The 17,397-nt window shown below is 43.8% G+C and overlaps 1 protein-coding gene across 2 annotated transcripts in view; it reads right to left on the bottom strand.

Annotated features, from left to right (window-relative positions):
* Positions 1-17,397, bottom strand: part of NELL1 (neural EGFL like 1) — a 1,211,404-nt gene that overhangs the window by 812,337 nt on the left and 381,670 nt on the right. For both annotated transcript variants that reach the window (XM_082270280.1, XM_082270281.1), the window contains exon 5: positions 8,238-8,334. In XM_082270280.1, the coding sequence (XP_082126406.1) occupies positions 8,238-8,334 (97 nt within the window). The remainder of the gene's footprint in view (positions 1-8,237; positions 8,335-17,397) is intronic.

The following is a 17,397-nucleotide window of genomic DNA, read 5'->3' on the forward strand; positions in this document are numbered from 1 at the left end:
TATTTCTCCTCTCTTCCCCCTCTTTTTTTTTCCTTCCGCTGGTGTCCTTTCTTGGTTTTCTTACTTTTCTTATACATCATTTAGGACTATGCACCTATCCCTGCATTCAGTTATAACCTGGGCCGTCCATGCCCGCCTGGGGGACTTGGTTTGCCACTAGTTGGTCCCGTCGGCCTGCCTATCCACAATCAGCCTCACAGGTGGGAGCATTCATGTTTTTTGATCTTCGGGTCCATATGATATATTATGGTATAGTTTGGTATAAATGTACTCTTGTAATATTAATAAATTTGGATGGGCAAGGGGATTTTTTCCCCTTCTCAAACGTATTTATAAAGGTGGAAAACTGTCAACAAATATTGTAATAAAATTGTTATAAATATTTGTATATCAGTTTTTGTCTTAATTAATCTTTGTCTTAATTATTCTGCAGTTGTCCCTCTGAACATCATTGTGTACCCCTGTACTCCTGAAGAAGCGGATCACACCGCGAAATATGTAGGGTAGTGGGTAGTTGTATACCTAAGGAAGTACTCTGGAATCTACCAGGTTATCTTGGCTTCCCTGTGGTTCAAAACACAATTCTATCAATATATGAGGTTTACAACTTTATTGATCTGCTTTTTATATTGGACGATCAATCATCCTCAATGTTTTTTGTATGTAATCTGTTTTTCCTGTCTTTTTTCTGTCAATTATGTTAAATAAAATAAATGTTTTTATAAAAAATATACCATACTAGTGTCGTCCAAATACTATTATTATTGGTCATTGACGGTACCCTGAAAGTCCCGACTGTTGCCCCATACCCCTTTGTGTTTTTCTTAATAGTTACTAGTTGGAGTATCCCACTCATCCCTTCTCCTATCCAAGTTCTAAATAAAACCACAAAAACAACATCCCCAGGATTGATTATTGACTGAGCCAAGAACTTTCATTCGTGAGTTGCTAAGGGTAACCCAGGGGAATCCAGAAAGTGTAATTTTCAGCAGTCCTCTAGGGGGGCAGTGCTACAGAAATATTATGGCTAAATCACAATAATGTAACCATGTTGTAAAACCTCCCCCATCCTATTTAGCTTCCTGTAAACCAAAACATGATAATCATAGAGCTGTGAGTTCTGTACCGGCCTAGTCAATGAACGCATGGACACTTCTCAGCTCCCTGGGAGGGGCGCATTTTTGCCTTCGGTGCCATCTACCTGCTAAGGTATGTTCCTAACACCCATTAGAGCTGAGCAAGCTATTCGGATGAGTAGTGCAATGTCTTTACCATTACAGAAAAAAGCCTTCTTGAATGTAAATTGCTCCCGACAGCCATTGTCAATCAGCCAGACATAGGGGAGCACTCATAAGATAATTTGTATCTTATGGATTTCAGTCTATGCCCACCTTGTTATTTCAAGTGACCCTCTCTTGTGTACCAAACAGAAAATACTCCTACATAAAAAAAATAATAATAATCTCCGTTCCTCATATGTATGCAAATTCCATTAGCGTTAACAATAAGGAACTGATATAGGTTGCCTAGTAATCATCGGTTGCCAAGAACGTGATAGAAGCAGCCTGGAGCATCCCCCAACTTAGCACTGCTAATTAATGCACAACATTGATGACTGAATAATAACCGTAGAACTGGATGAATGTGAAATTGCAAATTTAAAAGACAACCGTCTCCTCGGCAGCAGCAAACAAAGCGTGCATCCCTCAAATTCTAAAGGAACCACCCAACCCATTCAATTCATTCATGTCAAGGTGGATTCCACTGAGAACCTGAAATTGACCCATTTTTTTCAACACAAAGATCAAAGTTCATAGGAAATCTTGTTGGGTGTTTTTTTCTTTATTAACCACTTTTTTTTTCTTTCAATATTTTTATTTTTTATTAAAGCGCAGTTCCGGCCTCAAATACCTTTTTTTAACTATAAATACCCCTATAATCCTAATCCATCGCCCTTTACAGAACCGCTATTCTCATACTTACAAGGTGTACAGTATTGGATTTTAGTCAAAATCTTAAGGCCCGTACACACGTACCGATCGTCGGCATACAAACGTCGGTGGACGAAGGATCTGCCGATTGTACGCGTGTTAGTATGGTGCCTCCGACAGATGTCTGCGCACAATCCGCGGACAAAAGTCTTTCGTGCAAACATGAAAATATTTGTATGCCGACACCAGAACGGACGATTGTTCGCCTGTCAGTACACAATTCGGCCGACAGACCGCAGATTTGCAAGACTGGGCATGCTCAGAAAATAGAAAACACAGGGAAAGTTAACCATTACATGACATCACTTCTGCAGTCGGCGGACAAAATTCTTGTGCTGTCCTTGTGCTGTCTTTGCACTTTTCAGCAGACACCGACATCCCGGGGAGAAAAGAGGAACATTTGTATGCCGACCATCGGTACGTGTGTACGGGGCTTTACTTTTAAAAATGCTGTCTGGGCGCGGCCATCTTGGATGTGGGCATCTGAAGCCGCAGTGTAATCTGCTTTGTCCTTCTTCCTGATTCCAGGGAGTGTTCTGGGAGTTCTTCCTGATTCTAGCCTCCTGGGAGTGATGACAAACAGCTCCCAGGATGCAATGCAAAGGCGGAAGTGATGTCGGTGGCTGCGGCCACAGAGGGGAGAGAAGGAGGAAGTTCAATCAAAAATGCCCTGAAAAAAAGGCAAGGGACCCCCAAAAAAAATTGAAAATGCCCAATTGTTGGTCAGCAAAGCGAGCACTCCAGGAATCACTAAAGTTGCAAAATAGGCCGGAACTCCACTTTAAGTCTCATTTCAATTTAACGTACAACAATCATAAAAAAAAAAAAAGGGAAGAAAGAAAACGTCCATATTACAACCCAGACTATCCCCCCCCCCCCCCTGACCTCCCACCCCAAACCCATTTCCCCCGCTTACATGATATCTTCTCTTATTGTGGTCTACCTCTATTTACCTGACTAGAATTAACTTGCCCCAATTTTAAAGTCTCCAGTTCTTTCCATATTTCGATGTAATCTCTAGTCTTTTTAAAGTTAGTCCATTTTTCCCATTTATTGGAGAAACATTCTATTTTTTTGTTCATCCAAACTACACAGGTATTCCATGGCATAAATATATTCGACTCTACCACACCACTCCCTAATAGAGGGTGCTTCTGTGTTGGACCATTTTTTGGGGAATTTTCCCTTTTGCTGCATTCAGCAGATTTGGAAGCAGGGGAGGACTGGGCCAGAGGGCAGGGGGGCAATTGCCCCCCCCCCCCCCGGGCTACTCTGATGCCCCATAAAAAGGCTGCACTGCTTCTGCCACAGACATGCCTAAAGGATTCCTGGTGAAGGGAAGTAAAAAGTCCCCGCAGTTGACCTACTGAGCGTGGGATGAAGACGAGGACAGAGCGCAGCCCACCCCCCCCCCCCCCCCCCCAGCATAGATGGTGTAAACTGTGTCTGAGCAGATGCCAGTTCCATGCCCCACCGGAGACTCTTCTCCCCCGGCTAGCCCCGACCAAGCTTTTCCTGCTCCCTCCAATCAGCCTCCGCTGGCCAGGTCGGAAACCTGGATTCAGCTGGTGAGTAGAGAGTATCTGGAGTGGAGCTTCAGCATGGATTGGGGGTCAGGAGGAGGCCGGAAGAGGGAGAGTGGGAGGGGGGCTGAGTCGCTGCACCATGGGCCTCTGGCTTGTACTTGCCCCCTGTGCTGAGCATTTCCAGTCAGCCCCTGTTTGGAACTATCAAATTATTGTATTGTTTTAAGGATCTATTTGTTCTATGGAGCAAACAAGTCCAGGGATCATCAATGATGGTCTCTCCCGTGATTTTATTAATTAATTGTTGTATACTTAGCCATAAATTCTCGAATCTTGGGACAATCCCACCAAATGTGAGCCATTGTACCCAGCACCTGACAGCCTCTCCAACACAGGTTTGATTTCTCTGATTGACAACTATGCTCTATATACCACCTGGAGAGACATTTATAGTTCTTGGGCCTTATGGGTCTTTTAAGGCCATTGGGAAGAAGCGAGGTATGATGTTGCTACGGTCCTCCAAGGCCATAGAGTCGAGTGGGGGCCAGTTTTCCCCCACTCGACTTCTTGCCTAGGAGGGGAAAGGACCGGATTGTTTTACCCGCTACCAATGGCTCCGGTAAGTGGGGAAAGCGACCGGGAAGCGGCAGGAGGGGGGGCACCTCTCCTGCTGCCCATAAAAGTGATCCTGCGGTGAATCCGCCTCTGGGACCACTTTTATGTGATAGAGGACCACCCGCCCTGTAAAAATATAACTGGGTTATGGCTATCTGCTGCCATAACCCTGGTATTTAATGTCAAAGTAGCGACGTATAACTGCAGCGGGCGGTCCGGTAGTGGTTAAAGTGTCACTAAACCCACATATGCAGGAGTACATCATGCCAAATGCCATAATAAACAAATCACAAGCTGGAATTAAGATCCCAGGGAGAAATATCAACAACCTGAGATATGCAGACGATACCACACTAATAGCAGAAAGTGAAGAAGAACTAAAGACTCTCCTAATGAAGGTGGAAGAGGAGAGTGCAAAAGCTGGCCTGAAATTGAACATTAAGAAAGCTAAGATCATGGCAACCGGTCCCATCACTCCTTGGCAAATAGAAGGAGAAGAAATGGAAACAGTGACCGATTTTATCTTCCTAGGCTCCAAGATCACGGCAGATGGTGACTGTAGCCATGGAATTAATAGACAATTGCTTCTTGGGAGGAAAGCAATGGCAAACATAGACAACATGATAAAAAGCAGAGACATCACCCTACCGACAAAGTGCCCTATATGGTATTCCCAGTAGTAACCTATGGCTGTGAAAGTTGGACCCTTAGGAAGGCTGAACGCCAAACAATTGATGCTTTTGAACTATGGTGTTGGAGAAGACTCTTGAAAGTCCCTTGGATGGCAAGAAGATAAAACCAGTTAATCCTGAAGGAAATCAACTGTAAATATTTACTGGAGGGACAGATCCTGAAGCTGAAACTCAAATACTTTGGCTAATGCGTAGAGAGGACTCATTGGAAAAGACCCTGATGCTAAGAAACATGGAAGGAAAAAGGAGAACAGGACGACAGAAAACAAGATGGATAGAGAGCATCATCGAAACAATGAACACGAAGTTAAGCAAGATCCGGGAGGCAGTGGAGGACAGAAAAGTCTGGCGCGCTATGGTTCCTTGGGTCGCGAACAGTCGGACATGACTGAACAACAACAACAAACCCACATCATAAAAAAACAATCAAAAAAAAGGTGGATTACATGCTGTTCATACTCACTCAGTAACTATGAGATTTGTTTTCTGTATTCTGCAAAAAACCTGGTTGATCCTGCTGCTCTCTATCTCCCCCTTTTGTCCAAGTCCCAAATTCAGCTAGGGATCTGCAGCTGTGGTGGCAACTCTGCACATGCTCAGTTTTCAGTGAGTTTCTATGCTGAGCATTTCCTCCCTATCACATCTGAGCAGCCCATGTGACTATAGAGTCACAAATGTGGGCGTATACACAGTGGTAAATGACAGCCCACTCCCGTTCTCCTCCTCCACGCCCACTAACCATCTAAATACAATGGGAGGATATTACATGTAGGCTTCACCTCCCTCTTATTCTAAGACTCAGGCTGGAGGGGCATGACTGTGACTGGCAGAAATCCGCCCACACCATGCTATTGCCAAAAAATGAACACAAATTTGATTTCAAATATATACTTGTATGATGATTTAAAACAGTTTATTGATATTATTTATTTATTTTTACTCTATATTCCAAAGGCTGCTTTTATTTATTTTATTTTTTTTTGAACATGTGACCAGCAGCAGAGGCTCCTCCTGCCACTGTTTCCCTGCAGACAGGCTGGGAGAGAGCTGGGTCATGTGACAGCTGTATATTGATTAAGAAAAAGGTACTTAGATGAGTTTGTGTAATAAAATAATTACAGTGCCGTCATCCATATACAGAAACAGAAGGGACAATGTAAATTAAACAGTGTGTGTTTAGTATCACTTTAATGATGGGTGGATGTTTGTTCACATCTAAATAGTTCATTGGTGTTCTGCTGCTGGCCTTGGGCTTAGACATGGCATTGGTACTGGAACTATGCAGGCACCATCAGATGAGAGGTCAATCAACCACAGATCAAGGAACCCATGACAACCTCTGGAAGGATTTCACAGAATCCAGGTTGTGATCGGATAGTTTATTGATACTCTATATTGTGTGGCTGCAAGGTGTTATCCCCATAAGTAGATTTCCCGTCTATTAGTATGCTGACAAGCGCTCTATAATAATAACATAATTCAGCAAACTTTAGGGCAAATTTTCTACATCCTAACATCTTCTGGGAATATTCTCAGGTTGTCTTGTATGCGCTGCATGTTTGACATCTAGCCTCAGATTTCCGCTAATATATTCAAGTCTGAGGGAATGTGAAGGCCATTCTGAAAGCCTTCACCTTTTGCTCCCTGACGTAGTTCATGGCTGATCTTGAGATATGGTGAGAATGTGAAAAGCAGCACATGACATTTAGAGCAGATCAGGAGAAAATGTTACAGTTACTGTGTCACATCGATACCTCCAGGAGTCACAATCCCCTGAGTTTCCTCCTGAGATGCTTTGGTCCTCTTGCTGACCCTCATATCACTACTATGTCCCTGTACCATGTTCTTGTACCATGTCTTTATAGCATGTCCCTGTACCGTGGTTTTTGTTCCACGTCTCTGTATCAAGTCAATGTACTATGTCCCTGTACCATTTCCTTGTACTATGTCCCTGTACTTTGTCCCTGTACGGTGTCTTTGTACCATGTCCTTCAACTGAGTTCTGTACTGTGTTCCTGTACTGTGTCTTATACCATGTTCCTGTACCATCTTCCTCCACTGTGTCCTGTACTGTTTCCCTGTAATGTGTCCCTGTACCGTGTCCCTGTACTGTGTCCTGTACTGTTTCCTGTTCCTTCTCCTGTACCGTGCCCCTGTACTGTGTCACTGCGATATGGCCCTGTACTGTGGCCCTGTATTCTGCCCTTGTACCCTGTCCCAGTACTGTGTCCTTGTACTGTGTCCCTGTACTGTGTCCCTGTACTGTGTTCCTGTACTGTGTCCCTGTACCATGTCCCTGTACCATGTCCCTGTACTGTGTCCTGTACCATGTCCCTGTACTGCATCCTGTACCATGTCCCTTTACCCTGTCCCCGTACCTTGTCCCTGTATAGTGCCCCTGTACCCTGTCCCAGTACTGTATCCTTGTACTGTGTCCCAGTACTGTCTCCTTGTACTGTGTCCCTGTACTGTGTCCCTGTACCATGTCCCTGTACTGCGTCCTGTACCATGTCCCTTTACCCTGTCCCTGTACCCTGTCCCCGTACATTGTCCCTGTACTGTGGCCCTGTATTCTGCCCCTGTACCCTGTTGCTGTACTGTGTCCTTGTAACGTGGCCCTGTACCCTGTCCCTGTACCCTGTCCCTGTATCAGGTCCTGTACCATGTCCCTGTATCAGGTCCTGTACCATGTCCCTGTATCGGGTCCTGTACCATGTCCCTGTATCAGGTCCTGTACCATGTCCCTGTATCGGGTCCTGTACCATGTCCCTGTATCGGGTCCTGTACCATGTCCCTGTATCGAGTCCTGTACCATGTCCCTGTCCCGTGTCCTGTACTGTGTTTCTGCAGAAATTCAGGGGATTATTTTTGTTCATCAATGCCGTATTTAGCGGCATGATCAGTGGGAGAGGTATGTCATATCTCTTTTGTTTACAGGTACAGCTTTATATCAAAGATTCGTTTTTGGTACAGTTGGTTTACACTTTAAAAAAAACAAAAACACCCTTTAATCCAGCTATTGTTTTTTTTTTTACAATATAAGTGCCCAAATAATTTTTTATATTAGGTACCCACAGGCCCGTGCTCAACAGGACTGGGAGTTGGCAAGAATGCATTGTAAGCCAAAAATATCCACTGCATTCTATAGCCCTGTCAGTTTAACATGGGGGAACATGCTTGGAGGAGTGAAAGTCACAGGATGACCTCATCAGTGTTCTGCTGCTCATGCGTTGTCCAATCATGGACTAGGGGTGGAGAGGTAGGAAGTTCAGCAGTAGATACAATGACCAAGATTTTGGTAGTGGCGATGGTGGTGGACACATGTAGGGCAGCTATAAGACCAATGCAATACATAGATGTGTGGCTTATGATTTTGACCAGGAGCCCCGCCCTAATCCCAGCTTTCTTCTTACCTTAAAAAAGCCATGTTTTCTGTTGCGTTGCCCCAGCCACAGCGTACTTCCTGGTGACAGGTTGGTTTCCGGAGGATCTATTACACGCTCGTAGATCCTACAAAAGAAAAATCAGAAATTTTGAGTCAGGAAATGGGCATTTCCAACAAAAACAGCTGCTGAGTAATCCAACGGCTCAATAAAACCACATAAAACAAGCCAAGCTCATGAGAAAATTTAACCCAGATGGGTTGATGGGTTGGGTCCCAAGCCCTACTCCGTAGAAGCCATGGTTTCTATACACTGCATTGTTGATGACCAACAAGGGTGAAATAGCTCTATGCAGTTTGGAATAAATCATTCTATGTAGGCTGGTCCTGTGGTATCTGTTCTTATCAGTTGTTAGGAGGAAGAAGGCTGGTGCTCAGGGGGGCCCCATCTAGTATTACTCCTGAAGAAACTTGGTGGGATTGGTGGGAGGACCATTTTTGAAGGCACATTTTAATGTTTTCCTGGTAGGAATGGTGCTGCTCTGGTGTGGTCAGAGGCCGGGCTGAGATAAGCCCATGTTGTTTTTGCCCCTGGAGTGGGAGTCCAGGGGTGCCAAAAATTCTTTAGGTGAGGGAGCTCACTATGAGTTTTTTTTTTTCAGTCTACGGTAGGATCTATGGCCAGTCAAGTTCCTCCACCCCAAACTCGCTCATCCATGTCTTTATGGTCCTTGCTTTGTGCACATCATGTTGGAACTGGAAGCGAGGCCATCCCCAAACAAAGTTGGGAGCATGAAATTTTCCCAAAATGTCTTGGCATTGTCTAATGTCTTGGAACTAAGGGCCAAGCCCAACCCCTAAAAAACAACCCTAAGAGGCCACCCCCAAAACAAAGTTGGGAGCATGAAATTGTCCCAAAATGTCTTGGTATGCTGACGCCTTAAAGAGTTCCCTTCACTGGAACTAAGGGCCAAGTGCAACACCTGAAAAACAACCCCAATAGGCCATCCCCAAACAAAGTTGGGAGCAGGAAATTGTCCCAAAATATCTTGGTATGCTGACGCCTTACAGAGTTCCTTTCACTGGACCTAAGGGCCAAGTGAAACCACTGAAAAACAACCCCAAGAGGCCATCCCCAAACAAAGTTGGGAGCAGGAAATTGTCCCAAAATATCTTGGTATGCTGACGCCTTACAGAGTTCCCTTCACTGGACCTAAGGGCCAAGTGCAACCCCTGAAAAACAACCCCAAGAGGCCATCCCCAAACAAAGTTGGGAGCAGGAAATTGTCCCAAAATATCTTGGTATGCTGACGCCTTACAGAGTTCCCTTCACTGGAACTAAGAGCCAAGCCCAACCCCTGAAAAAAAAACCCACACCATAATCCCCCTCCACCAAATGATGTGGACCAGTGCACAAAACAAGGTCCATAAAGACATGGATTAGCGAGTTTGGGGTGGAAGAATCCTGACCTCAAACAGATAGAACACCTTTGGGATGAATGAGAGCAGAGACTGCGAGCCAGGTTACTCGTCCAACATTAGTGCCTGACCTTACAAATGCGCTTCTGGAAAAACGGTCAAACATTTCCACAAACACACACCTAAACCTTGTGGACGGCCTTCCCAGAAGAGTTGAAGCTGTTATAGCTGCAAAGGGTGGGCCAACTCAATATTGAACCCTACGGACTACTAGGACTGAGATGCCATTAAAGTTCATGTGTGTGTAAAGGCAGGCGTCCCAATACTTTTGGTAATATAGTGAATTTATATATATATATACACTATATATTATAGCATTAGCACAAGTTTAAAAGGAAATAAGACAGGAAAAGGAAACTTCACTAACAAGTACAAATTTCACTGACTTGTTGGCTATAAAGAAGGATCCCCGCTCTGCTCAGCCAAACTCAAACTCTTCAAATTTTAATCACCTTCCTCAACAAAATCATCATAATTCATAAGCCGCCGCGGAGAAGCTGAGAAAAGTGCAAAGTTATCATTTTCACCCGTATCAGTCAATACATTTCCGAGGAACTCAACCTTCCCGATCTATAGGAACAAACATCAAAGACTAATGAAACATACTGACATATCAGATCTGGATTTACTTCACTTAGTTTCATTGACTGGATGGAGGATGAGAGAGATGTACCTGTAGGAAAAAGCCCAGGGCATGAAGATTAATGGACTCGTTACCCCTGGTTGTCCAGAAACAGAATCAACTATATATGTGTATATTGCTATTCTTTGCCCATTTAGCCATATAGTAGACGGAAAGAAACAACATAACTTGGCTCCAGTGTTAATTTCGTCGACTAAAACCGACTAAAACGTTTTCGTCGACTAACACAATTCAGATGACTAAAATACGACTAAAACTAAAATGGCATTTTAGTCTTAAGACTAAAATACGACTAAAACTAAAATGGCATTTTAGTCAAAAGACTATAACTAAAACTAAATCGAAATTTGCTGCCAAAAATTAACACTGGTGCATGCTCAAAGCATAAATAATAACATATTAGATTTTTCACTCCAGGACCAGCAGTAGTATATAATGAGTTTGGAAATTGTAGAGAAATGCTTAAATAATGCATTACAAATTACAATTGAACTACACCCATTTGATTATAGATGACTAAAATGAGTTTTAGTCGACTAAAATGTAGGGCGTTTTAGTCGACTAAAATATACTGGAGTTTTAGTCGACTAAATACGACTAAAACTAAAACACTTGCAGAAGACTAAAATAGGACTAAAACTAAAATGACATTTTAGTCCTAACACTAAGACTAAAACTAAATTGAAATTTGCTGCCAAAATTAACACTGCTTGGCTCGCAGATACGCCCCAAAATACAAATGATCCTTGACTCAATAAAGCAGCAAGGGCATTCCTCTATTAGGAAAACAAACCTATACTCCAACCCAGCAACTCTGGTTTTCAAAAATCACAGACATTCTACAAATTCACTGAATTAATTAATTTAATTTATGTCACTAAATTAATTCAATTAATTTAAAAGAAATTATTTAATAAAATTAAATTAAATCATGTTATTAAATTATTTTAATGAAAAAAATAAAATTAGTCTAACTTTCAACAGTAAAAATACAAAAAGTTCCTACTTTGATTAGCCTCCAATGGGACTTTAAAAGTAACAAAATCTATATTTCAATTAACCACTTGCCAACCAGGCCAATTCTGAAACTTCTCTCCTACATGTAAAAACCATCATTTTTTTTGCTAGAAAATTACTCAGAACCCCCAAACATTATATATATATATATATATATATATATATATATATACTGTATATATATATATATATATAATTTTCTTTAGCAGAGACCTTACAGTACATCCCTCCCAGCAACGACTGACCTCCCCCCAGCAACATAACCTCTGGATATGACGCTGAGCACGTGCACTTAACTTCTTTGGTTGACCATGGCAAGGCCTGTTCTGAGTGGAACCTGCCCTGGTAAACCATTGTATGGTCTTGGCCACCGTGCTGCAGCTCAGTATCAGGGTATTGGCAGTCTTTTTATAGCCTAGGCCATCTTTATGTAGAGCAACAATTCTTTTTTCAGATCCTCAAAGAGTTCTTTGCCGTGAGGTGCCATGTTGAACTTCCAGTGACCAAAATGAGAGAGTGAGAGCGATAACACCAAATTTAACACACCTGCTCCCCATTCACACCTGAGACCTTGTAACACTAATGTGTCACATGACACCGGGGAGAGAAAATGGCTAGTTGGGCCCAATTTGGACATGTTCACTTAAGGGGTGTACTCACTTTTGTTGCCAGCGGTTTAGACATTAATGGCTGTGTGTTGAGTTATTTTGAGGGGACAGCAAATTTACACTGTTCTACAAGCTGTACACTCACTACTTTACATTGTAGCAAAGTGTCATTTCTTCAGTGTTGTCACATGAAAAGATATAATAAGATATTTAAAAAATGTGAGGGGTGTACTTACTTTTGTGAGATATTGTATACATATATATATATATAAGAGAGAGAGAGAGAGAGAGTTTTTTTTTCCTTTATTCATCTGCCCCAGGAAAAATTGGGTGGCCTGGGAGATGTAAAAGGTCAACTTACATCTAAAGCTTTTCGGCCAAGGACGGTCCGGTGAAGGAACACGTTCATTAATGTCCTCCCGGAGACATTCTTCTCTAGTTTGAGTCTTCATCTAATTTTGGTCTTTATTATAAAGCATCGTACGAGGCGTTTTCTGTCTGCCGATTCTATGGGGATAGCGGCTCCTTTCCTGAGCACATGGCTGGCAGGAAATTAGCGATTCCTCAACTCTATTTCCAGAATTTTAATTCGGCTAGACAAAGGACACAGATGACGCCCAAAGAGTCTTCCGTTCCACCCGGGATGAGAAAACAGAGTCAGATCTCTCCCGCTTGCTTCAGTCTCAACCAACATGCCATCTGCCATGGGCGCGATCCGCGTCAGCCTGACTCCGGCAAAGGCTTCCAGGCAGGTCTGCCTCGCGGCTTTATTTATTTATCTGCCTATATTAAACTTTCATTACAGACGCAACCGGCGCCCGACAATGTCAATCTCTGGTTTGCCAAATTGAAAATCAAATAAGAAGGAATAAAAATGTAGACTTATTTCTGCAAAGGGAGTGAGTAGGCATCCGAGTTGTGAAGACATGCCAAATACTTCCCAACAGTTGTAAAACAAAAGAAGAAAACTCAATGCAATTCACCTGCACTGCCAAGACTTCAAAGGACAAGAGGTAGACAGAGGGGTAGCGTGGGTGGGGCCACAGGGGCAATTTCCATGGTCGCAAAATTCTGAGGCCCACAAAATTAGTAAGGATTCAGGGTGAGAAAAGGCTGGAGATTAGTCTGTGCATGCTCCTGTTCTGGTTTAGATGTCCAGAGCACCCCATGCCCCCTTACACCCTTACATGAGATGTCAAGAACCCCCCCCCACCATCAGAAGTCGAGTCACTCACCCTTCCTTACATTACAATGCACCCCCTTACCTTGTGCTGCTGCTAGGAAGAAGATGCGGGTGGATCTGGGAAGAAGTGCAGAGTCTGGAGAGCCAGAGGAGGGCTGGAGTCAGCTTCCAGAGTCTGCTGAATGCTGAGACCAGGGGAGGCAAAGGCAAGGCGGTGTTGCAAAAGCACAGAGGGGTGCAGGATCTGTAGGAGGAGTTCTGCCCTCCTCTATGCTGCGGACTGCTGAGAAGAAAGTGGGTGGGCAAAGACGAGCCTTTCTGCAGATGCACAGAGGAGTGCAGGATCTGGCAAAGGAGTTCTGTCCTCTCTGCTGCCGACTACTGAGACAAGGAGGGTGCCGCAGCTGCAGGAGAGGTGCAAGGGCCACATAAAATGGCCTGGGGGGCCGCATTCGGACCGTGGGCCTTGTGTTTGACACCTGTGTCCTAGGCTATGTGGATGGGTCTGGCTGGGTGATTCTAGTTCAGAGTGCTTGGAGTAGAGGAGAGTGCAAGGCATGAAGGTGTGGCAGTGCGATGCTCAGTGCAGGTGAGACTGACTCTCTTCACCTTCCTCTCCAACCGACAACTGCCAAACTGTGCACTGGAACTCCTTCTATTACCAGTGAGCCTGGGATGGAAGGGAGTTTATATGGAGTTGGAGTGTACAATAAGAGGGTTGGGGGACCTGAAGGTGCATGATAGGGGGGTATGGAGTTGGGGACAATAATGAGGGGATAAAGGGAGTGGGGATGCATATTGAGAGGGTGTGGGGTACAGAGTGGGGGGGGTGCATATAGTGAATGAGAAACCTAGGCACACAGGGGAACTAAGGTAAGGCACATGGGTTTGGGGGCATAATATTTACCTTGCCCCAGGCACTGGCAGGGGCTGACTGGCAACTTTCGGCCCAGGGGGCAAGTACAAACCAGAGGCCCATGGTGATGTGACTCAGCCCCCTCCCACTCTCCCTCTTTCCAGCCTCCTCCTGGCCCCCATTCCAGGCTTAAGCTCCGCTCCTGGTACTCTCTTACTCACTGGCCGAAACCAGGTTTCTGGACCTGGTCAGCAGGGGGCAGTTGGTGGGAGCTGGGACAGCTTGGTCAGGGCTGTCTGGGGGAGGAGAGTCTCCAGTGGGGCATGGAACTGGCCTCTGCTTAAACACAGTTTACACCATCCATGCTGAGGGGGAGGTCTGCGCTCTGTCCTTGTCTTCATCCCGCACTCAATAGGTCACCAGTGGGGACTTTTTACTTCTTTTCACCAGGAATCAGCCCTTTTATGGAGCAACAGAGAGTCCCCTGGCTCAGTCCTCCCCTGGGCACTGGCGACCCACAGTACACCACTGAAGGTAAAGGTAGCGGGATGCTGCACACAGATTTTTACAGGTTATCAAAATATAGACAAAGTCATTACTGGAGCCTGTATTCAGCAGCTCATCACAGGTGGGGAACCAACCAGGAGAGGGCATTCTCCCGAGATGAGTAATCCAAGTATAATGGGTCAAAGAGAGCTCCAAATTAGAAATCCTTAGATGTCCATTGGGGCTTTTAAGGATGCTTTTTTTATTTGATGCTCTCCTTGACCCATTACGGTAAGACTTCACAGGAAATACTGTAAAGCTGCTAAAGTAGGGGGCATAGGCCGGCCATACACAGATCTAAATTTGGCCATTTCAGCAGGGACCAAGTGAATTTCATACCATGTATGGGCATTGTGGTTGCACAGAAGTTGATCTATGGCTCAACTTCTGTACAACTTCCGTGTTGGATTTTCTCTGCTCGATCAGCCCCACAGGCTATAGCCTGCAGCATAGATCAGTGTATTCTCAAGGAGGGGAAAAATACAATAGCTCAGAGGAAGGATTCCCCCACAAGTCAAGAATCAAATCAGGTTTTTTGTTCAAACCACTGATTGGACTAAAAAAAAAGACTAATATAAGGGCTAAAACAGAAAAATTAAATGACCGCGCTCAAATAGTGAACAAAGTACCGAAGTGCACACCTACAAAAAAAAAATATATCTATATATATCTATATATATCTTTGAATGAGTTAATACATATCAAAATTCCAATAAATAAATATATGAATAAAATAAATGACTGAATAAATAAATAAATGAGCCGCACGTCAGAAAAGCGTTAAAAAACGCTCATTAAACACAAATCAAAAGAGGGTTAGACCGCGCTCAAATTAATGTGCAAACCAAACCATGGTCATATAGATACAAGATTGACTGTGAGTCTCTCTTATTAATCAAAGTGCTATGTGCTACAGTTCAATTCATATGTGAGCAACTCCTCCTTTTTATTCAGTGCTGAATCACCAGTGTATTGAAAAATTTGAGTGTAGCCTCCACCAGGTGTCCTTCATCAGACCCTCAAGCTACACTGGCTGCTTACCAGATTCATTTGACCCCTTTTACAGGTGGTCAAATCAGGCATCAGTGACCAGAAACAGCAAGGTTCTTCTCTCCAGGTATATACAGATATCAATGGCATCAGGCAAACGTTAGGTGGACAGGAGACACAACAAGAAACTCCTTATGGTGTAGTAATATTAAAATCCCGTTTATTAAACAAAAATAGAAACTTAAATATCAGTTTTCTGCATTCAGCCGGTCTCAGACAAAGTTCTGGAGCAAAAGGAGATTAGGGGACGCGGTTCCGCGTTCCACCTGCGCTCCAGGGACCGGAAGTTACGTATGGTGTTCCCACGTCCCGACGCATTTCGTCATTACGCAACTGACGTCATCAGGGATTGACCCTGATGATGTCAGTTGCGTACTGAAGAAGTTTCTATTATTGTTTAATAAACTGAATTTTATTATACTACACCATGAAGAGTTTCTTGTTGTGTCTCCTGTCCACCTAATGTTTGCCTGATGCCATATCTGTATATACCTGGAGAGAAGAACCTTGGGAAGGAGTGCTTTTCCTGGTCACTGATGCCTTATTTGACCGCCTGTGTTAGGGGTCAAATTCATCTGGTAAGCAGCCAGTGTGGCTTGAGGGCCTGGTGAAGGACACCCGGTGGAGGCTACATTCAAATTTTTCAACATGGGCTACCTTAGGGAGCTGGGGAAGGAGACAGCAGGGAGGTGGGGGGGGGGGAGACTTGTCAGCAGGAGGCAGAGAAACAGCAGCACAAAATCCCTGCTCAGGTCTGCGAGACAGGTCACATTTTAGGAGCCAGTCATGCAGAACTTCCAAGGATTTAGTAACTTTTTTTTATCACAGTTGTAATAAAGTGCGCATTTCTTTTCCTAATGTCAAACTGGTGCTGTTGTTGGTTCTTAGAGACTGCAGGCTATGTTTTTAAACACTCGATCTGGCCTACATCTATGGTTTCCTCCACAAGAAATGAAGAACCGATACACTTTATTAAAGTTTTCTAGAATGCATCAAGAAAATACCACTTTATGGCCACTAGATGGAGCTGATGATCATAGCAAATAAGCATTTCCAATGATCATCAGCTCCATCTAGTGGCCATAATGCATTTTTTTCCTGATCCATTCTATTTTGCTTGAATGAACATCATTTGACCAGGAGAAAAATAGCCTAATAACATTTGATTTTTGCTACCAGTTGTATAGAATAAATGTACATTCGGTTTCACAGGATGAATAGGCCTGCACATTTTTTTATAAGCACACCCCTAAGATTGTCTATTACGTGCTCCTTCTTCCTTATAGCTGGAACTAAATAGCTGTTATAAATGTCACAGATTGAGGTACGTGCTGGCCTTGTATTGCTATAGAGTTTTATGGTGCAGTTAAATCATTTTTATTTAAACATTTTTGGGATGCGAGTACTGAAATGACATGGCATTGCTGGTTTGTCCTTTAAGTATTTCACGATCAGTTAGAACTTTGGAAGCGTTTTGGCAGTGGGTTTGTAGAAGAAGTTGTGTCAGCTCTTCCACCCACTCGATGTGTTGTGTTACCTCCTCTGCTTGATCTCATCAGGGTCTTGCTGTGCTCAAACAGAGCTCTACACAGCCAAGACACGTACTGAACATTTCCATAGACTCTCACAGTGAATGTATTGGAGATACGCTCCACCATTCAGGGGCAATTCAGGCCACTCATACAAGCAGCTTCGATTTTTTTCTGTATTTAATAGAAGTAATCAAGTGCCCTATTTTAAAGGTGCAAGGAACAAATATGCAGGTCACCTGGAATCCTAACCCCGTGGTTTTAAATCTGACCCCCATAG

The sequence above is a fragment of the Pelophylax lessonae genome, assembly GCF_965119305.1.
Source record: "Pelophylax lessonae genome assembly, chromosome: 10".
In the NCBI taxonomy this organism is placed as follows: Eukaryota; Metazoa; Chordata; class Amphibia; order Anura; family Ranidae; genus Pelophylax; species Pelophylax lessonae.